Source organism: Ammospiza nelsoni, chromosome 27 (genome assembly GCF_027579445.1).
Source record: "Ammospiza nelsoni isolate bAmmNel1 chromosome 27, bAmmNel1.pri, whole genome shotgun sequence".
Taxonomy (NCBI): Eukaryota; Metazoa; Chordata; class Aves; order Passeriformes; family Passerellidae; genus Ammospiza; species Ammospiza nelsoni.
This window is the reverse complement of record NC_080659.1, coordinates 3980979-4001985: the sequence shown is the minus strand read 5'-3', so window position 1 is coordinate 4001985 and position 21007 is coordinate 3980979. Positions and strand designations below refer to the sequence as shown.

The following is a 21007-nucleotide window of genomic DNA, read 5'->3' as shown; positions in this document are numbered from 1 at the left end:
CCCACACCGAGGAAAGGCTTTGCTGTTTAGTCACCAAAACAAGAAACCTGGAAAATCCTTCCCTCTCCCACTGTTTCAGCTGTGGCAGGGGCATCCTGGCTCCCCCAGGTGTTTGGGGATGATTTCTCATGTGTGAGCAGCGCTCAGATGGGTTTCAAGTGGGCTGAGCAAAGTCCCGGGTGGGTGCATGGCGGGTGCTGCCCACCTGGCAGGGGCTCACCACAGTCAGCACATGGTTAATACAGAGCTGTTCCCTCTCAGACTCATTTGGAGCTGGTTGGGTCAGAAATGGAACGAGTTTGGTGGTTTTTGCTGGGGCCATTGCTCTGTCTGACGTGACAGTGACCGGGATGCTGGGCCTGGCCTGGTGCAGGGATGTGCCCTGGCCACACGCTGAGGTGCAGGAGCTATTCCTGGCCATGCTGCCCTCCAGCTGAGGGGCTGCTCCTCACCACTGTCCACTGTCCCAGCTTGTTGGGGATGAGGATGCAGAGCTGGGCTGCAGGACTGGCTGTGGCCAGGGACAGCCCTGGAGCTGTGTCTGCCTGAGGATCTGGGCTGCCTCCTGCTCCCTCCTTTGTGCCACTGAAGCACCGTGGCTGTTCTCCTGCAGGGTGGGCGGGGGTCAGTGAAAAGCTGGATGTGGCAAAGGACCAGCTGGGCTCCCTGCCGGTGGCAGCAGTGACACTGGTGGCTGCAGCCACAACCACACGGGAGCCAATCCCTCCCATCCCAAGCCAAGTTCACCATCAAAGCTCCAAGACCTGCTCCTGTTCCATACCACGAACACAGCTTTAATTGCCACGGAAGCTCAGACACAGACAACCTGCTGGTACATCCCAGCCCTGCAGAGATACCATAAGCAGATTCTGGCCCCTGCTCCAGTCGTGTTCCCCACACCAGCCCTGTGCCAGGCTGTCCTGGTTTAGGGCAAATTTGGGAACACTGGGAGAACCACAGCCCGGCACGGCTGAGCCTGGAGCACCTACCTTCCACATCCCTCTGCCGTGCGTTAAAAATAAAGCAATAAATAGCAAAAAAATAGATATGTACATAAATAAAATAACATTTTTGTTTGGTTTTTTTTTTTTTTTTTCTTTCTTCCTACAGGACCGTCTGGAGCTGCCCACGGCGTTCAGCTGACGAGCATGGGGAGGAAGTGTGTGGAGAGGTGCTGCCGGCTTGTCCTGCCCCCTCTCTGTGGCCGGCCCTTGCTGTTGAGCGACAGGAACATGGGGCGGCCGCGGTGCCGCCAGCGCAGCGACGCGTACGTGTTGTAGCCGTTCTCCTCGATGCGCTCCGTGAACTTGCAGTTGGGGCTGAACTCCTTCTGGCAGGAGAGGGAAGGGGGTGAGGAGGGCTGGCTCTGCTCAGCTGGAGCCCCTCGCACCCCAAGAGTGAGGCAGGGCAGGACCCTGGCTCCTCCGTGGGGACAGAGGGGCTGCAGTGGGTGCAGGTGAAGGAAAGCAGGAGCCTGTTGCGAGCCTGCCCTGAGCCTGTGACTCTGGAGCAGTCCCTGCCAGGAGGCAGCGTCCGACCTACCGACCCGTAGAGCCTCCCGCGCTTGTTCATGGCCAGGTAGAAGCCGGTGTGCACCGCCCGGATGGCCACGACGCCGACACGAACCGACCGGATCTCAACGATGCCTGCGGGCCAGGGAAGCGCGGCGTGAGCCAGGGAGGGACAGGCGACCTTCCCTGCCCCTGCTGGCTCTGTGGGCACAGTGTCCTCCTTCTAGAGGGAGGGAGTTGCTGCAGCCCAAGCTGGGAGCGGGAGGAGGAACCTCTGATCCAAGTAAGGTTTGATCTTTACTCCTCTCCTCCCCAGGGTCCAGCCACTTCCCAGAAGCGGGAGCGATGCCAAGCACAACCTCGTGTGTGTTCTGCCCTCCCTGGCAGCTCTGCCCGTTCATCCATCCCCAGCGCGGTGCCCGCGGTGCCCCGGGGCCCTGACCCGCCTCCCGCAGGGCCAAGTGGGCATGGGGGTGGCAGCGACAGCACTCATCCTGTTATGGTAGACAAAGGCACACAGCAGAGCTCCGTGGGGCAGGAATAAGCCAGGACAGTGCTGTCCATGGATGCCAAATTTCCTGGTGGAAAGTGAGGACGAGCAGCCCCATTCCCAGCGCTGTGAGCACTGAGGATGAGCCCAGGGGGCGGCTGTGAAGCCACAGCTGGGCTGGCGTGTGTGTGCCCCGACCGCCGAGCTCCGGCTCGGCCGCTAATGGGAAAGGCATGCGGTCAGACCAGCGGCTCTGGCACGGGGAAACACCCAGAGCATCATCGGGGCCTCTGGATTCCTGCACTGCCTCACGCCGGCCGGCCCCGAGCGCCGCTGCCCGCCAGGCACGGAGGGAAGGGGAGAAGGAATGTCCAGCGATGTGGGCAGGGCAGCAGAAAGCGCTGGAGCCGCAGCAGGATCGGCCACTGGGCACCACTGCAGGGCTGGACAGGGTGGGAGGGCACCCTGCAGCCCCTGGGCAAGGGGTTCTCATCAATCTCCTGGCATCGTTGGCATTCCCTGGGCATCACCTGCCTGCGGGAGGCTGGGAGTGGGCGGGGTGGATACAGCACCGGGGCAGCGTTCGGCTCCCCCGGGATTTGCAGGCCTGCTGCCACGGGAAGAACTGACCGGGCACTGACTGAATGTCTGTGAATCCATCCCACTTGATCACTGTGTGAAGCTGCTGCTATTTATAAGGACTTGTGCTTTTCTAAAAATAACCCCCTTCTGTTGCCAGCGCTCTGCCGCCCTTTGTTTGCAGGTGCCTGCCCAGTACCTGGCCAGAGCCAGCTCCCAGTGCTCCCAGTCTCACTCAGCCCCAAAGGGGTCTCAAGGAGGATGGGGCAGATGCAGAGCTTGAGGTGGGGGAGTCCCTGAAGATCCTCTGCCACCCCAGAGCTGCCAGTGGGGCTGGTCCAGCAGCTTCTGCGAGGGCTGTGGAGCAGAGCCCAGCCCAGGCGCTCGCAGATAAGCAGAGTGAGCCTCGTGTACAGCCCGGAGCTGCTCTGCCTGCCAGCTCCCATGGCCACACCATGGAGGGAACGTGTTGGGGTGCTTTGTGCTGGCACTGTGCCTGCTCGGGACTCCCGACAGCCTCCGACACCGCAGGAGGGTTCCCTGGGCTGGGCTGGGCTGGGCTGCCGTGTCCTGGGGCTGTGCTGGAGCAGGACATGGGCTGGGGGTGCTGCAGCCCTCCTGCCCCAAACCCCCACACCCTGTCAGGACATCTTTTCCAAGGTCCCCCTCCTTGTCCAGCTGCTGTCCTGCCAGCTTGCTGCCCCCATCCGTGTCCCAGGAGCTCAGACCCTGCACCCCGATGGGATACCTGGGCATTTGCAGCCCTGCCACGTCCTTGAGGACTCTGTCCCTCTGCCCACCCTGCTGTCTCGAGTCCCAACCTGCTCTGACAGGGATGTTCTGCTGTCCCACATCGGACAGATGCCCCATTCTGGGACCAGCATCACCGCAAAGCTTCCTGCATCCCCCCTCCTCCTCCTCCTCAGCCTTCATCCCCCGCAGTGTGTTAATGGGGGAACGATCAGATCCTCCAGCCCATGGGGAATGCAGGGCAGGGGGACATCGTGAACCGGCAGGACAAGATGGGACAAAGGGCCCCCGAAAGACCCCCTGGAAGCCCCCAGCCGCTGGGAAAGCACCGCCGGGTGCCCGGGCAGTGCCCGCCGGTGCCCGTGCCCCTCTGACGGTTCCTACAGGGCAGTGACGGGGGCAGCCGGTGCCGGTGGCGCTCCCGGAGCGCCGGGGGACAGCGGGGACAGCGGGGACCCGCCGCTCTGGCGCTCCCGGAGGAGCGGGCACTGAGATTTCCCCAGAGGGAAGAGCCGCGGGCTCTCCCCGGGCAGGGCATGGAGGGTCCCGTCACCGACCCGAGGCGCCTCCGCCGCAGCCCCAACACCGGCGGGATCGCGCTCTCGCCCGCCGTGGGCGGGGGGCGGCCCCCGATCCCGGCTCTCCCCGGTTCCCGTTCCCGGTCCCGTCCGCACTCACTGCCCGGCCGCTCCCTCCAGCGCGTTCCCTCCACGCCGCCGCCGCCGTCGATGCGCAGGAAGAAGCGGGTGGCGGAGAAAAGCCGCCGCCAGCGCACGTCGCCCTCCAGGTGCCCGTAGCTGCGGGGCGGCCGCCGGCCGGTCCCGGTGGCACTGCCCGCTCCCGGTCCCGGCCCCGCCAGCACGGCGAGAGCCCCGGCCAGGCAGGCGGCGATGGCGGCGGGGCCCCCGCGCCTCATGGCAGCGGGCGGCGGGCGACAGGCGGGCGACGGGCCATGGGCCATGGCCACGGCGGCGACCGGCGACCGGCCCCGACGGCGCGAGCGGCCGGGATGGGCGGCCGGGGCGGGGCGGTGGCGGCGAATGGGCGGGGCGGGGACCGGGGCGGTGCCTCCCATTCATAAATCGGGGCCCCGACGGCTGTCCCGGGTCACTTACTGCCCGCGGTCACTCGCCCACCACCGCGGGGACAGCACAGTCCGGTATCCGCCGTCTGCCGCGATGGGCGGGCTCGGGACGAGAGCCGCGGGGAGAGGCGGAGGGCGCGGGGCACCTGCGGAGGGTGACGTCCATCTGTAGCCCCACCTGAGATGCGCCGAGCTCGGGCCGGAGAGGCGCGGGTCAGCCGGGCTTCACCGTTTTCCCCGGCTCCGCCACCTCCCGGAGCCTCCGCCGCGTCCCGGGCTCCGCGCTCCTCCCGTCCCACCCCGTCGGGGCCGCCGCGGCCGCCAGGGGGCGCAGAGCGCGGCCGCGCTGCACCATGGGAGTTGTAGTCCTGCGCGGAGGGACTCGCGCTCCCGGCGTGCCCCGCGGCGGCGCGGCGCATGCGCGGGGGCGCGCGGCGCGCGTGGCCCGGGGATGTCGCTGCTGAGGCTGCGGGCGGTGCTGAGGGGCCCGGGCGGGCTGAGGGGGCCCGGTGAGCGGGAACGGGGACCGGGGGGACACCGGGGCTCCGAGGGGCGTGGGGGGACCGGCGGGGACACCAGGAGAGCGGGACACGGGCGGAGTGTGCGGACGGAGCTGGGCCGGGACGCCCCACGGTGCCGAGCGTTCTGTGGGATACACCTGGAACATGGGGGGCGCTTTCTGCGTCGTGAGCACCCCAGGGGTAGAGCGGAGGCTGTGGAAGTGCTGGGATGTTGTTGCTCTTTCGGGAGCTCTGGGTCGTGTCCCAGGTATGGGATAGCACCCACATGCTCTGGGGGTCTCGGGGTGCTGCCACCCCATTGACAGCGCTGGGGTTTGTGGTGTCCCTGGGGTCGTGTTCCTTCCGAGCCTCTGGTTCGTGAGGGTGAGGGGTGTCCCTGTCCCTCCTGTGCTGCTGCTGGAGCAGCTGAGCTGAGGAACATCCCTCACTCACCCTGTCCATGCTGGGGCCATGGGGCAGAGTGGGGGACATTGAGTGTTTGAGGGTGTGGAGCTCCCTCTGACCCCCCACACCTCTGCGTTTCTCATGGCAGGGATTCCATGGAGAATCTTCAGGAGCTACTCCTCTGCCAGCACCAAGGAGAAGGCGAACAGAAATGTTCCCTGTGAGAGGACAGAGCTGCTGGAAGGTGAGTGCTGGGAGAGATGCAGTGAGCAGACAGCAGGCAGAGCAGCCTGGGCTGTTGCTTTTTCCCTGGCAGTAACACTGCTGGGTTCCAGGGGTGCTGGGGTGGGTTTCTGGATGCTGGGGTGGGCTCCTGGGTGCTGGGTTGGAGTGCTGGGGTGGGTTCAGGGATGCTGGGATGGGTTCCAGGGATGCTGGAGTGGGTTCTTGGGATGCTGGGGTGGGTTCCTAGGATGGGGTTCTGGGATGGGGTGGGTTCCTGGGATGCTGGAATGGGTTCCAAGGATCCTGGGGTGCATTCCAGGGGTGCTGAGGTGGGTTCCTGGTGTGCAGGTAGATCTCAGAGAGACAGAGGTTGGTGTCTCTGTTTTGGAGCCAAGAAGAGATGAAGTTCTTGTGTGAACCCTTTTGTTTGAGCACGATGCTGGTACTTCCAGGGTGAGGACAGGACAGAGATTTTTGCTGTGCCCTGTCTCCCATCACCTCTCTGTTTCCCACTAGTGCTGAAGGCTCGAGCCAAGCAGCTGCAGGGCAGTAGCGTCCCAGAGGTGACAGTCAGCAAAGTGGAAGTGGCTGCACTGGACAATGACAAGTTCCAGGAGGCTGTGGTCCCTGGCCCCAAGGAGAAGCAGCCCATTCCCAGGGCACAGGGTGATGGCCTGGCTCAGTCCAGCACCTGGGCCAAAAAGCTGCAGAAGGAGATGTACAGCCAGCAGCCAAAGGTGAAGCAGGAGTTGGGCAGTGCTGCCTCCCAGCTGGCTCTGGAGGCCAAGGGAGAGGCCACACCCACAACAAAAACCATGAAGAGCCCAAAGGTCCCAAAGACAAAAGCAGCCCCTGCCTGGACCCAGAGCTCTGGCAGCCCCCACAACAAGCCCAGGGTGGTGGAGGTGAAGGGAGCTGCAGAGCTGAAGAGGCCTCAGAAGATGCCAAAGGACACGAGCAACCAGCAGGTGCTGCAGCAGACCATCCAGGCCAACCTGGAGTGCTTCCTGTTCCTGCAGCAGGCAGAGGAGGCTGAGAGGTACCTCCTGCTGTGCCACAGCTCCCCCGTGAAGAGGAAGGTGATGGATGTGGGTGCCTTCAACATCGTCATGCGCATCTGGGCCAGGAAGGTACCAAAGCCTGCTGCTCCGGGTGGGAGAGGGGCTGGCTCGTGAGGAACAGCCTCCAGCTGCTTTCATCTGTGCTGGGCACTGCAGCAAGTGTCCAAGCAGGGCTGCTGGCAAGGGGGACTGGGCTGGCATGAGGCCACAGATCCCTGTGAGGTGGCTTTGAGAGGAGTGGGGAAAGGGTAGGTTAGATCTGACTAAATCTGAAAAGTAGAGGGGTGTGGAGCTGTGATTTTGGGGGTGTTTGTGTCAGTGTGCTCAGCCTCCTTTCCCACTGGCTACAGTGTCCACAGCCCCTTTCCCTTCTCAGTGACTGCATGGCCTCCTTTCCTTTCTCAGTGTGCACAGCCTTCTTCCCAATGTCCACAGCCTCCTTCCCTTAGTGTCCACAGCCCCTTTCCCTTCTCAGTGTCCACAGCCTCCTTTCCTTTCTCCATGTCCACAGCCTCCTTCCTTTCTCAATGTCTACAGCCCCTTTCCCTTCTCACTCCTTCCTTTTTCAGTGTCCACAGCCCCCTTCCCTTCTCAGTGACCCCAGCTTCCTTTCCTTTCTCCATGTCCACAGCCTCCTTCCTTTCTCAGTGTGCACAACCCCCTTCTCAGTGTCCACAGCCCCTTTCCCTTCTCACTCCTTCCTTTCTCAGTGACCCCAGCCTCCTTTCTTTTCTCAATGTCCACGGTCCCCTTCCCTTCTTGGTGTGCACAGCCTTCTCCCCTTCTCACTCCTTCCCTTCTCAGTGACTCCCTTCCCTTCCCTTCCCTTCCCTTCCCTTCCCTTCCCTTCCCTTCCCTTCCCTTCCCTTCCCTTCCCTTCCCTTCCCTTCCCTTCCCTTCCCTTCCCTTCCCTTCCCAGTGACCCCAGCCCCCTTTTCCTTCTCAGTGACCCCATTTTCCTTCCCCTCTCTCCTGCAGGGCTGTTTGAACCGCCTGGACCGATTGTTTTCCATCCTGGAGGCTGCAGGTCTCCAGCCCAACCTGGACTCCTATGCTACGGCCCTGGAGTGTGCAGGACGGACCCGGTCACCTGCCAAAGCTGTCCTGAGGTAACACCTGCCTCAGGAGCTCCACATGCTGGCAGATGCACTGGGTTGGGGTCAGGAAGAGCTGTCCCCTCTGTGTGCCCACCTGGATGCTCTGAGCCACTTCCCATGGCCAGATTTTGGGGTGGGTGGAGCACATTCCCTGCCACCCCCACTGCTGGGGAGTTTGTGTGAGATTGTGCAGGGAGAGGAGATGTGGAAGGTGTGAACAGGTACTGTTTCCCCCAGAGCTGGGCTGGGAGAGGCCCTCTCCAGTCAGGGATTCCTTGGTTCCACAGCCATCCCAGGCATCTCACTTCTGCTCCCTCAGTTGCTGCCTGGTGGGAATGGCTTGGCTCCTTGCTTTATTTTATGGCTCCTCTGTTTGTTTTTCTGGCCCTTCTGTGGGGTTTGCCCATTTTGGTGGGCTCAGTCACACAGCTGGTTCCTGCAGAGCTCTCCAGAGGAGCTTGGTCAGGAGATTCAGGTAGATTTTATAGAGAATAATGGACAGGAAAGTGTCAGTGCTAAAGGTAGCAAGGTTGTAGATGGTAGATTTCATGGACGGGAAAGTGTCAGTGCTAAAGATAGCAAGGTTGTAGATGGTAGATTTCATGGATGGGAAAGTGTCAGTGCTAAAGGTAGCAAGGTTGTAGATGGTAGATTTCATGGATGGGAAAGTGTCAGTGCTAAAGATAGCAAGGTTGTAGATGGTAGATTTCATGGACAGCAAAGTGTCAGTGCTAAAGGGAGCAGCTCAAAGGGCCCTGGAAGATCCCACAGGCTGGGCCTAGGGGCAGTGCCTGAGGCTGGAGGCACAGCCAGCTCCTCTCAGAGGATGGAGAAAGCTTCTGATGCACTCGTGTGAACCTCAGGGATGTATCACTGCTCTCTGTCCTCTGGCTGCTGACACATTCTAGATGCCTTCAGGGAATATCTCCAGTCAGCTGCCTCTGAGGGGGCTGTGCTGGACGTGTGGAGCTGTGGCAGGGCAGCACAGGCTGCGGGGCTGCCTGTGGGCAGCTGCAGAGGCCTCCCTGCCCAGGAAGCTCTGCAGCAGTGCAGGCTGAGGGATGGACACCTGATCCCTGTAACCTGAGGCTGCTGGTGACCTTGTGGGACAGGCTGTGCTGAGGCAGCTCCTGTACAACATGCTCAGGCCCCTGGGGAAGATCCAGCCTGTCCTGTCTGCCCCTCCTCAGATACCTGCAGCAGCTGAACAGCAGTGGCTTCCATGTGGATGAGCTCTTCCAAAAGTGCCTGTTTGAGGAAGATGAGAAGGAGAAGGTGCTGTTTGCCATCAGGACTGTCCAGCCCAACTACCAGCTGCCTCCTCCACCCAGCCCCAAGATCAGCAAGTCTTCTCTGCTCCAGGACTTCTATTCCAGAGTAAGCCACAGCGCTCAGGGAGGTGTTGAAGGTGTTCTTAGGTACAGCCCAGGGGAGGGCTAGAAAGAAAAAACCTTTTAACCTGATCTGTGCCCAATAACCCACAGAAAACATTGAATGGATGACATTACTAATATTAATAACTAAGAGGAACAGCAAAGCAGAGGGTTTGCAGGGGGCTGGAGATGGCCTCCATGCGTGGGAGGGGGTGCTTGCAGAGGTGCATAACACAAGGAGCAGAGCAGCCTCTGGGATTTGTGTGTGAGAGACCTCTGGGCCCAGAGATCCCAGCGAGGTGCTTTCAACCCAGAATTGTACCACAATGGTTCCTCTTGCAGGGAAGCTGGAGAATGAGCATGGCTTCTCCTCCCAGTTTTGGCACTGACTGCCTCTCTCCCATTGCAGGAGACGATGGGGGCGTACCCCAAGCTGGATTTCTCCGTGCAGGAGCTGCAGGAGTGCTTCCAGCAGCAGCTGGACATGGAGCTGAAGAACACCGTGACCATCGAGTCCGTGGAGGCAGCCAAGCCCCTGACCCCACAGGCCATCAAAGCGGTAAAGTTTGGGTTTGGGACAGCCCTCAGGACCTGTGGGTGAGAGCTGAGGCTCCATGAGGTAGAGACCAGGCTGCTCATGCTGACCAGCTCTCTTCCTTCCTTTTCCTGCAGCGTGAGCTGCTGGGCACGCTGCGCTCGCAGTGGCGCGATGCCATCCTGCAGGCCCTGCAGAGCTCCAAGCGCAGCATGGCCAGGCCCAAGAGGATGTCCAAGTACAACGTCCTCTACCCCTACCTGTGTCTGCTGCCAGATGAGGAGTATGTGGACATCATGCTGCAGGTAGGAGCCTGCCCTACCCTCCCAGGAGTGGGGCTGGACTATCAGCATGGGGGTGTCACAGAGCACTAATGTCCCACTTGAGCAGAATTGGGATTTCCTGAGAGGTTCATGAGGTTATTAACTTCAGGCTGTCTGCTCCTTTTGCAGAGCAGCCAGAGAAATCCATGCTCTGTCCTGGTTGTTTTTCCTTCCTCACCATCTGTTCAGTATCATGGAAATCAGCATCTTTCTGTGCTCCCTGCACAGCAGCTTTAACTCCTGCTCTTTCTGCTGTATCTCTCTGTTCCTCCTTCCTAAACCCTTTTTGCCTTTCCCTTTCCCAGATCCTCAATGACCTGTCTCCACAAGGTGAGTCCCTGGCAGTGCTGGCCAGGGAGCTGGGCTCCAAGGTCTATGACAGGTACATCATCCAGAGGAAGCTGCGCAGTGGCCAGCTGGAGAAGGTGCAGCAGATCTATGAGAGCTACATCCAGCTGCTGGCAAAGGACAGCCAGGTAGGAGCCCTTGGGGCCAGGAGTCCATGCAGGAAAGCTCTGGGCTTTGCAGGGCAGGAGAGGACAAGAGGGGAGAAGGGGCCAAGCCTGCTGCTCTGGGTAGGTGAGCAGGTTGTTCTCAGAGCTGGGTGCTCATAGGGGCAGGCAGGGCTGCAGTCTGGGCAGCATGATGTGGGGACAGGGTGTCAGCACTGGGCTGTGGTGCAGTGCCACTGTTCCCATTCTCACTGTTGGGCTCAGCCCACCCTTGTGACAGTGTTCACAGGGGTCTTAGCATGAGGGAAGAGACGAGAATGTTGACTCCATGTTTCAGAAGGCTCGATTTATTATTTTATTATTTATATTATATTAAAACTATACTAAAAGAAAGGATTTCATCAGAAGGCTAGCTAAGAATAGAAAAAGAAATAATTAATAACAAAGGCTTGTGTCTCGGACAGAGAGTCCAAGCCAGCTGACTGTAATTGGCCATTAATTAGAAACAACCACATGAGACCAATCACAGATCCACCTGCTGCATTCCACAGCAGCAGATAATCAATGTTTACATTTTGTTCCTGAGGCCTCCCAGCTTCTCAGGAGAAAAAATCCTAAGGAAAGGATTTTTCATAAAAGGTGTCTGTGACACAGCCTCCTCAGCCTTCCTACCTCTATCAGGAAGGACCTTTGGGGACACAAAGATAGGAGATTCCTTCTCAGGGCCATATCTCAGGTAGATTGATCCACTCCAGCTGACTGTATTTTCTCCCAGCCTAAGCAGTACTTGCCACGGGAATACTGGGAGAAGCTGGTGGCAGAAGCAGGCTTTGGGCCTTCCCTCAACCTGAAGTCCTGCACGTGGCCCTGTGTGCTCCTCATGCGCCTGGGCATGCACATGCTGGAGCTCCTGGTGAAGGCTGTGAAGGTGCCCAGGAACATCCTCAATCGTCGCCTGGAGTCCAAGCCTATCCCTGTCCTCTACCACGTCTACTCCTTCTACAGTAACTGGCAGGTGAGCCTCATCCTGGGGGCTCCTGTGCAGGGCCCCCCTTTCTCAAAATCAGATCCTTGCAAGGCTCTTTTGTGTCCTTGCTGCCATTCCTGCTCAGGGATGCTTTAGGAGCCCTTGATTCTTCATTCTCAGAAGGAGGTGAGGCTTTCTGTTCCAGAGTGGAATTAGATTGTTATTGGGATTAGGCTGATAAGAAGGAAGTTTTGACTGTGTTTGTAATTGAGGTTGTTGGATAGAAGTGGAAATAGGATGGGGGTGGAGAGGGTTACTAGGGTTAAGAGTATGAATGTGTTTAGGACTGGTGAGAGGTTCATTACTTTCACTTGGACTTGCACCAAGATGAGTGGCTCCTAAGACCACTGGATTACTATTGTCCTTTGAAAGTAAGGAGACTGAGGTTTTATACTCAGATACCAGAGTTAGCAGTTCTTGCTGATTTTACCTCTCCTCAGCAGGTGAGAAGGGTTTAACCTTACTTGGCATGATCCTTGTGGGATGTCTGACTGACCACAGGCTCTCCCACACTCCAGCCCTAACCCTCTGCTGCTGATCCTCCTCTCCAGGTCGGGCTGATAAGGCCCCATCCCATCTTCTCCCAGCTCGTGTCAAACGCTGCAGAGACCACGCTGACCTTCAACTCCTCTGCCATGCCCATGCTGTGCCCCCCTGTGCCCTGGACCTCCCCCACTTTTGGTGCCTTTGTGCTCAATGACACCAAACTGATGCGTTTCATGGATGACACCACCCACCACCAGCTGCTGCTGGAGCAGTGTCCCCTGGTGAACCTGCACCCCGTGCTGGATGCCCTCAACCAGCTGGGCAACTGTGCCTGGAAGATCAACCAGCCAGTGCTGGATATCATCATCTCCATCTTCAATGACAAAGGGGATGAGAAGCTGGACATCCCACCACCCCTCTCCGAGGCTCCCAAGCCTCCCACTCCTCCTGGCAATTCCTCCACCTGGAGCAAATCCTTCAAGCACGAGGTGTTCCTGTGCAAGAAGAAGGCTGCAGAGATGCACAGCCTGCGCATGGATGCTCTCTACAAGCTCTCCATTGCCAACTATGTCAGGGACAAGGTGTTCTGGTTCCCTCACAACATGGATTTCCGTGGCAGGACTTACCCATGCCCACCCTATTTCAACCACCTGGGGAACGATGTCACCAGGGCCATCCTGCTGTTTGCAGAGGGGAGGCCACTGGGCCCCAAGGGACTTGACTGGCTGAAGATCCACCTCATCAACCTGACAGGGCTGAAGAAGAAGAATGCCTTGCAGGAGAGGCTGGAGTATGCCAATGAAATCATGGAGGACATCCTGGACTCGGCTGACCACCCGCTCACAGTACGTGAAGTAAAATAAAATGGAAATCAGAATGGATTTTGTAACAAAAACATTAGGAAAGATTTTTGAGAGGTAAAAAGGGAGAAGGCAAATAACCTAAATTCCTAAATAACCTGTTCCTGTCTGAAAACATGATGGGAAGTGGAGGCATGGTGGGGAGGTGCTGTGCCCAGTGTACTCCAGGTGCTCAGGGGCTCCTGCTTGTGATTTGAGGTGCACAGGAGCATTGCCTGCTCCCACCAGCCTGGCCTTTCTCATTCCCAGGGCAGGAAGTGGTGGATGGACACAGATGAGCCCTGGCAAGCCTTGGCATGCTGTATGGAAATCGCCAAAGCCTCGAGGTCCCCAGACCCTGCAGCCTACATCTCTCACTTCCCAGTTCACCAGGTAGGAGCCTGGCAGATCCTCCTTCCCAGTTCACCAGGTAGGAGCCTGGCAGATCCTCCTTCCCAGTTCACCAGGTAGGAGCCTGGCAGGTCCTCACAGCCTGTGTGAGGCTCAGCAGGGCAGGGAAGGAGCATCCAGGTCTCCAGCTCTGCAATCCCTGCTCCACGTGGCTGGGTTTCTTAGGAATAGAAATGCAGTGTGGGGCATTTTGGCATGAGAACTCTGGTGATTTGCTGCTGCCCGCAGCCATCCCTGAGCTGGAACATCTGAGGGCTGCCTCACTTCCCTTGGCTCGAGCAGAGCCCAGCTGGGAGCTCGCTGGCAGCTGCTGCAGGGTGAGAGCCAGGCCAGTGTCACCTTCTGCAGGCACAGGATCAGGACTGGAAGTTGGCCCAGCAGGGCAACACCTGGCTGGCTGGAATGCTCAGAGCTGTGCTTTGGAGGCCTTTCTCCACTCCTGCTCTGTGCCTGAAGCCAAGCAGCTCTGCAAGAGCCAATATGTTAGGTCTGGAACTCTGAGGAAGGGCACAGGGACAGAGGTGATTGTCCCCCACCTTCAGTGGCCTGTCACAATGTGCCCTGTGCCTGCTCAGGTGCTCCCTGAAGGCACCTGTCCCCCCTGGCTGCACAGCTTTGAGGCTGATAGTGGCCATAGGTGAGGGGTGGCTGCTCCTTTTTCTTTTGAGGAGATCAGGTGGCCATGACTGAGTGAGGAGGGCAGCAATTTTTCTGCCTGGAATATACATGAGACAGTCAGGTCTGATATTTTGATGACAACAAAAGGTCGAGAGAGCAGCTGGGGGTGTGTGGAGGGTGCAGTTTATGAAATATCATCAGCAAGGACTTCTGGAAGGTGCCAGAGTCTCGTTCAGCCTGAGTCATCAGTGCTCAATTAACAGAGCCATCAGGTCCTGGTGCTGCCTTTTCACACTGCAGGGAGTGGGGAGAGAAAGGGGGCCCTGCTTGAGGAACCTGACAGTCCTGGGGTGTCTGGGAGATCCTGAGCACAGGGGGACAGGAACAGCAGCACATCTCTGAGAAACATCACTGCCAGTGCAGTCTGGGGAGAACCAAGATGTTCCTGCACCATCCTTCAGGTCCTGTCTGTCCCACCTGGGCTGCTCTTGGTTCCAGCAGGGCTGCAAGGGCAGCTGCTGTGGCAGACATTCACTGTGCCTCTGGTGCAGCTTTGGGAAATCTGGGTGGGAGCTGGTTTCTGTTTTCAGAGCCAGCTGGGGCTTCCTGGGGGATCTCTGCCTTTTCCTGCCTCTGATCCCACTGCTGAGGTTGTTTTGACTGCTGCCTCTTGGGGCTGCTTTTAGCATCCCAGATACATTCGGTGTTTTCCCAATTTTCTGGTTTTCAGTGTTTCCACAGAGCTCTGATGTCTTTGGAAACCCACAGAGGTTGAGATGTGAGGTTTCTGATTTTAAACCTCACAGGTCACGGCAGCTGGGGATGGACTCAGGCAGGAAACCTGTCCAGAAGGCAAATGGTCACTGCTGCGAGATGGTCACTGCTCTGAAGAGTGGGGAGGGGAAATAAAAACCACCTGAGGCCAGGGTAGCTGTGCATGGGGAGGGGGCAGATGAGCAGGGCTCTGTCCATGCATTAACCCCTTGTTTCCTGGTGCTCTCCCTGCAGGATGGCTCCTGCAACGGGCTGCAGCACTATGCAGCGCTCGGCCGGGACCTCAGCGGCGCTGCCTCCGTCAACCTGGTGCCCTGTGGGCTCCCTCAGGATGTCTACAGTGCAGTGGCCCAGCAGGTGAGGCTCTGTGGGGACACACAGGGTCCTTTTGGACCTGCCTCCTCCTCTTGGTGTGCACAGGGTGTCACCTCCCAAGGAGAAAGGTGGGGGATGAGTGTGCAGAGAACTGGGGAGGCATGAGTGGATCTGACTGGAAATCTGTCCTCGTGGAGAAATCCCCTCTGTGTTCTGCTGTCCTCACTAGTCCTGAATGAAGCCTGGGAGAACTAGGCTGAAGAGGTGGAAGAGAGCAAGGAATGCTCCTCATCTCTTGGTTACAGCTGGCTGGCCCATGGGTTGTGAGATTTTTCTTCCTTGAGCTGAGTTGGAAGGAGTGGGTAGAGATTCAGCCTTGGTCCTGCTACAAAGTCTTTGGTTTCTTTGCAAGATGTGATGTGAAATTTGCCACTGGGAGAGTGCTGAGAGGCTCATTCAGGTGGCATTGGACCTTGCATCTCCCATTGGGTCTCAGCAGGTTTTCTCCAGAGAGCAGGAAGAGTTCATGGGGGTGCAGAATTTGCTCAGTTATCACTGGGGGGCAGAGACAGGAGAACCAAAGCTCTGAGCCACAGTCAAGCTGTGTCCTTGTCCCAGCTGGCACCAAGGGACAGTGCTGAGGCTGCAGGGAATGCTCTGCAGGCATTGTTATCCATGCTGGATCCCTTCAGCAGGTGCCTTCTCTTATCCAGGGTGGTGAAAATGGGCTGAAGGGATCCTGATGGGAGCTTGAGCCAGGCAGTGCCCAGCTGAGAAGGTCCCCAACCACAGAGGGGGCTCCAGCCAGCATGGCTCATGCCAGCCCTGACTCAGAGGCACTCTGAGCCAGGTGGAGGAGTTTCAGAAGAAGTTCTAAAGCAGCAGGGAAGGCTCTGCAGGCACTGTTATCCATGCTGGATCCCTTCAGGAGCTGCTTTCTGTTATCCAGAGTGGGGAAAATGGGCTGCAGGGATCCTGAGGGCAGGCAGTGCCCAGCTGGGAGGGTCCTACAGGCCTGCAGCCAGTGTGGCTCATGCCAGCCCTGACTAGAGGCACTCTGCTCAGGTGGAAGAGTTTCAGAAGAAGTTCCAAGGCAGCAGGGAGGGATCCTGATGGGAGCTTGAGCCAGGCAGTGCCCAGCTGAGAAGGTCCCCAACCACAGAGGGGGCTCCAGCCAGCGTGGCTCATGCCAGCCCTGACTAGAGGCACTCTGCTCAGGTGGAGGAGTTTCAGAAGAAGTTCTAAAGCAGCAGGGAAGGCTCTGCAGGCACTGGATTCCTTCAGCTGGTGCCTTCTGTTCTCCAGGGTGGGGAAAATGGGCTGCAGGGATCCTGATGGCAGCTTGAGCCAGGCGGTGCTCAGCTGGGAGGGTCCTACAGGCCTCCAGCCAGCATGGCTCATGCCAGCCCTGACTAGAGGCACTCTCTCAGGTGGAGGAGTTTCGGAAGAAGGATGCTGAGAGGGGTTTGAAGATTGCCCAGGTGCTGCAGGGCTTCATCAGCCGCAAGGTGGTGAAGCAGACGGTGATGACGGTCGTGTACGGGGTCACGCGCTACGGCGGCCGCCTGCAGATCGAGAAACGCCTCAAGGAGATCGATGAGTTCCCCGAGGTACCATTCCTGTGTGTCCCCCCTCCCTGGGTCCTGTCACTTTCCTCTTTTTGGCTGTCCCTTTGTATGACCCATGGCTCTCTGATCTATGCCAGGAGTATTTGTGGGAAGCATCTCATTATCTGGTGAAGCAGGTGTTCAACAGCATCAAGGAGATGTTCTCAGCAACTCGAGATATCCAGGTAGGGAGCCTGTTGCCCTTTATTTCCACTTTTTCTCCTTCCCTGGTCCATTTATGCATAGACAAGGGGATGCTCCATGGAGAGAGATGGTTCTCCTGGCTCCTGGCCCAGAGAGGATCCTCCTGCCCCAGCCCAGAGGTTTGGGATTGTGCCAAACCCCCCAGTAAGCCCTGGGGAGTTCTGTGGCAGGAGTGAGGGTGGCCTGTGCTGGGAGGGGATGGGGTCTCCCAGCTCCACACTAACTCAGCTCCTTCCTCTCCTTTTCTGAAGAACTGGCTGACAGAGAGTGCCAAGCTCATCGCCCAGTCAGGCCGGACAGTGGAGTGGGTCACACCTCTGGGGCTGCCCATCATCCAGCCCTACTATCGCTCCAGGTCCACTGTGGTGAGTGTCCAGGGGCAGGACTCATGGCCCCCACCCTCCCTGTGCCATGGTGGGAGCAGGGAGAGGACAGCCTGGGCTCCAGTGGCAGGTTTCATGGTCCCCATCCTCCCTGTGCCATGGTGGGAGCAGGGAAAACACAGCCTGGGCTAAGGCCTGGCAGGTTGGCATCGCTGGTGGGTGAGCCTGCAGAGCAGGTAGGATCCCTGAGTGCAGGCACATCCTCTAGCCTCATGGCTCCCTGCAGAGCCTGGAGTGTGTGGGTGAGCTGCTGAGGAAGCTCTGTGGCTCCATCCCACTCAGGCAGCTGGGGCACGGGCCGTTCCCCGCTCTGAGAGCCTCCTCAGGGCTCCTGTGACTCAGTCTCAGTGCTGGCACCTCCCACGTGCTGCTGTGCTGACTCACAGCCCCCCAGCCCAGCTCCTTCCTGGGCCAATTCACCCTGAGAGGGTGAAGGGGTTCAGATGCCTGCCAGAACCCTCAGGAGGGGAGCTGGGCAAAGTGTCACTGGACAGTGGGAGCTGCTGTGGTGCTGGGACACTCTGGAGAGGCACAGGAGAGGGGCAGTGCCCAGCCCAGCAGGGTGACACTGGTGCCCTCTCTCCCCACAGCTGAATTGTGGCATGCAGCGCTTGAGTGTGAAAACCTCCAACAGCAGCCAGTAAGTACAAAGCCATGGCCTGCACCAGCCTGTGCTCTGGGGATAAAGCTTTCCTATCAGGGAAGCTCTCAAAGAGTGCCAGAGCTCCTGTTATGGCTCCTGAGCTGCAGAAGGACAGAGCAGCAGGGCTTGGGGCTCTTCAGGGCAGCCCCCTCACCCCCAGGCTGGGTGTCACCATCTCTGTGCCAGTGCTGTCATCTCTGGCCCTGAAATGCCCCAGCTCCTCTGTGCCCTGCTTTGTCCTGCAGGAAACCTGACACTGTGAAGCAGAAGAATGCCTTTCCCCCCAACTTCATCCACTCTCTGGACTCCACACACATGATGCTCACAGCACTGCACTGCCTCAGGTAGGGAGTGGGCAGCTGGGCTCTCACCTGGCTCAGGACTCTCCTGGCAGAGAATTTCTGGGGCAAAGCATCACATGGGACTGAGGAGTCCATGGTGGGTGGGAATTTGGGGCTCCTGGCAGAGAAGGAAAGGAGGCAGCAGGACAGGGAGATCCTGGGATTGGGAACTCCCTCTGAAAAGCTGCTGTGCAGGGGGTCCCCCTCTTGATTGGGGTCACACAGAGGGGTCCCAGCTCTGCTTCATGGCTCCTCTGCCCCCTCCCAGGAAGGGCCTGACCTTCGTCTCAGTCCACGACTGCTACTGGACTCACGCGCTCACCGTGGATGTCATGAACCAGGTAAAAGTGTCCTCCTGGCTCCCCTGGGAGCAAATCTTGCTGATCTGTGCTCTGTGCCCACGCCAGGCCTCACCTCCCCTGGGCTTTGCTCCATAGGCTGATTGATTCACCCTGAGGTGAGGTGAGCCTGGGATGTTTGCTGGCGGTCACAGCTGATTTCATGGTACCCGTTCTCCTCCCGCTCTGCAGGGAGTGTGTGGGAGAAAGAATCTGTGGAAACAGGGAATAAACAGCCCAGAATCCACAGATTCTGGCAGCCAGTGTCCCTGCCCTGCCCTGGGTCCTTCCCAAGGCCTTCTGTGCTAATGAGGGTCGACCTGTGCTTCACACCTCCCCAGGCTGATTCCCTTCACCCTTGTCTGGCAGCTCTCCCTTCCCACTCCTGCTGCTCTCCCTGCCCCTCACCTCTGACCTGTCACTGGAAGGAGAGAAAACACCTGCTAAGCTGCTCCTCCCTGTTGTCTCCCTGGGTCAGGTCTGTCGGCAGCAGTTTGTGGCTCTGCACAGCGAGAAGATTCTGCAGGATCTGTCTGAGTTCATGCTGGAGAAGTACTGCAGGTATTCCTGACCTGTTGGGTTTTCCCTTCCACCTCACAGAGGTCATGTCCAGGTGCTCACAGATTGTGTCACCTGCCTGGGTGGGGAAGCTGTCCTTCCTTCTTGCTTGACACCCAAATCACCTTCAACAGCTGTGTAAAACCCAAGGGTTCTTCACTCTTTTGCTGAAGAACCAGGGGAAGGTTTGGCAGCCTTAAAGCCTGGCCTGGGCTGCTAGGGCTGAGCTCCTGCTCTCACTCTGGGGTGCCTGGTCTGTTTTGGAAGAGCTGAATCCAATTGTCAGAGGCTGCATTAGGGAGTAGAGGAGGGTGTGCCTGGTTCCAGATAACCTGTGTTTATTTGCTTCCTTCTAGTTCATCCAACTCCAGCACAGAGCCCATAGCCCACTGGCAGAAGAGACTGAAGGAGCAGCTGTCAAATGTCCCCAGCACAGGTAGGAGCATGGGGCAGGAACATGCACAGCTCAGGAGCATTTTGGAAACAAGGGGAATGAGATGGAGTGGCCCCCAAAACCACCAAAAGGCAAAAAGGCAGAGCTGTCTCCTTGGATCAAGGTTCCTCTCCTGTGCTGGAGTGCAGTGCCATGGGGCAGAGCAGTCCAGCATGTCCACATTCCCCTGTAGCATTCCTGTCAGTGCTCCCTGCCATCCTCCCTGCGTCCCTGGGATTTCCCCCAGGCTGACCCAGCTCTTCCCATCCTGCTCTTGTTCTGCTCCCATCTGTTTCCAACCCTGAGCATTTGCTCAGAGATGGGAGCGAGGGCCTGGGCATGGTAATTGCCAGGATCTAGATGATATACATGCAATGGGATTAAGGCAATTAGTTTAACTCCTTCTAATCCCTCAGCCCTGTGTCTGCCAGGCCATCTGGCTCTGCCTGACCTCTCTGTGGAGTGGCTCCATGGGCAGCACAGTGCAGGGGCAGGGATCCTTCGTGCACTGAAGCCACTTCCCTCCCTTTGTCCATCCCCACATCACTCTCTGCCCTCTCCTTTGCTCCCCTCAGGTGAATTCAACCTGAAGCAAGTGATGGATTCCACGTATTTCTTCAGCTGAGCCTGGCAGCCCACAGGGCCCTGTGGACCTGCAGCCATGGTGGGCACTGGCCTGCAATGCTCTTGTGTCCCACATCTCACGGGGAAGAAGCTGCAGCCTCCAGCCCTGCCTCACTCTGAGGTGCTGGGGCAAACTCTAAGGGGACAGGGGCTCTGCACTGTTTGCTGTCACTGCTGTCCCAGCACAGGGACAGGGCACCAAGCCCTGCAGAGGGCTGCAGCTCTGGGCTGGGGGCAAAGGGGTGGCAGGAGCCAGGGTGGCTCCCCTCAGCTTCACCCCAGTGCTGTGAGCATGGCCTGGTGCCTGTCCTGGGATGCTGTCCCTCTTCTTCCCTCTGCATCAGCAGGTTTTCAAATTTGGCAGGGCAGGCAACTCTTGGCCACAGGGCCGGTGCTGCTCTGTGCTCTGCTCCAGCTCTGGGCACGGTCCTCACTCTCATAGCACAGCTCTGCTCTTCACTCTCTTTTGCAGGGATGAGTTTTGCTGCTGCTCATGGGCTCAGGCAGGGAAAATCACTAACTTGGGGGTCAACGTGTATAATATTGTAAATAAAATGTTTTTTTGAAATACAAGATAGGAGCTGTGTCCTCTGAAATCTTTTCCAGGGGCACGGGGAGGTGGGATTGCTGCCTCCCAGTCTGGCCCTGTTCTGCTGACTGGCTGGGCACAGGGTGTCACATTCTGAAAATGCTTTTGTAGCAGAAACATGGAATTGTGCCAGTGCAGCTACAGCGGGAGCTGGACTCTCACAGGGACCAACTGCAGCTTTTCCAGGCAGGACCCTCCCTTTCTCACTGGACTGTGGCTTCCCAGACCTCTTCTCCACCAGGCTGGTGCTGGAGATGTTTGCACCTTGCAGCTGGAGCTGTGCCCCATAACCACAGGCTCACACTCAGCCTGCACCCAGCTTCTTCCAGGCTGCTGCTGGAGCTGGCAGAGCCTTTTCACCTTGTGGCTTTCCTGGCAAAGTCACACCTCTCCAAAGGACAAAGCTGCATCCCACAGCCTGAGCTGGGGCTG

The 21007-nt window shown here is 58.5% G+C and overlaps 2 protein-coding genes across 2 annotated transcripts; one reads left to right on the top strand and one right to left on the bottom strand.

The window, feature by feature from the left end:
- Nucleotides 1–915: 915 nt before the first annotated feature.
- On the bottom strand, nucleotides 916–4405 carry FGF22 (fibroblast growth factor 22). Its single transcript, XM_059490005.1, has 3 exons — nucleotides 4009–4405; nucleotides 1543–1646; nucleotides 916–1330 (listed from the first exon to the last, which is right to left on the bottom strand). The coding sequence occupies exons 1-3, from the start codon at nucleotides 4403–4405 to the stop codon at nucleotides 1136–1138; spliced, it is 696 nt and encodes a 231-aa protein (XP_059345988.1). The 3' UTR covers nucleotides 916–1135.
- A 460-nt stretch (nucleotides 4406–4865) lies between these two features.
- On the top strand, nucleotides 4866–20756 carry POLRMT (RNA polymerase mitochondrial). The gene is made up of 21 exons (XM_059489617.1): nucleotides 4866–4923; nucleotides 5468–5563; nucleotides 6061–6674; nucleotides 7584–7714; nucleotides 8893–9079; nucleotides 9485–9634; nucleotides 9748–9915; nucleotides 10239–10409; nucleotides 11161–11400; nucleotides 11964–12743; nucleotides 13008–13130; nucleotides 14775–14897; nucleotides 16286–16465; nucleotides 16561–16647; nucleotides 16918–17031; nucleotides 17640–17689; nucleotides 17938–18036; nucleotides 18302–18374; nucleotides 18850–18932; nucleotides 19286–19365; nucleotides 19938–20756. The coding sequence occupies exons 1-21, from the start codon at nucleotides 4866–4868 to the stop codon at nucleotides 19985–19987; spliced, it is 3657 nt and encodes a 1218-aa protein (XP_059345600.1). The 3' UTR covers nucleotides 19988–20756.
- Nucleotides 20757–21007: the final 251 nt, after the last annotated feature.

Bases quoted from the DNA above. Each gene is read 5' to 3' on its own strand.
- FGF22 (XM_059490005.1), bottom strand. From the start codon at position 4,405: ATGGGAGGCACCGCCCCGGTCCCCGCCCCGCCCATTCGCCGCCACCGC. The intron at 1,647-4,008 runs GTGAGTGCGGAC...CCTGGCCCGCAG, and splicing joins CTGGAGGGAGCGGCCGGGCA to GCATCGTTGAGATCCGGTCG. The intron at 1,331-1,542 runs GTAGGTCGGACG...CTCTCCTGCCAG, and splicing joins GCGGGAGGCTCTACGGGTCG to AAGGAGTTCAGCCCCAACTG.
- POLRMT (XM_059489617.1), top strand. From the start codon at position 4,866: ATGTCGCTGCTGAGGCTGCGGGCGGTGCTGAGGGGCCCGGGCGGGCTG. The intron at 11,401-11,963 runs GTGAGCCTCATC...CCTCCTCTCCAG, and splicing joins CCTTCTACAGTAACTGGCAG to GTCGGGCTGATAAGGCCCCA. The intron at 12,744-13,007 runs GTACGTGAAGTA...TCTCATTCCCAG, and splicing joins CGGCTGACCACCCGCTCACA to GGCAGGAAGTGGTGGATGGA.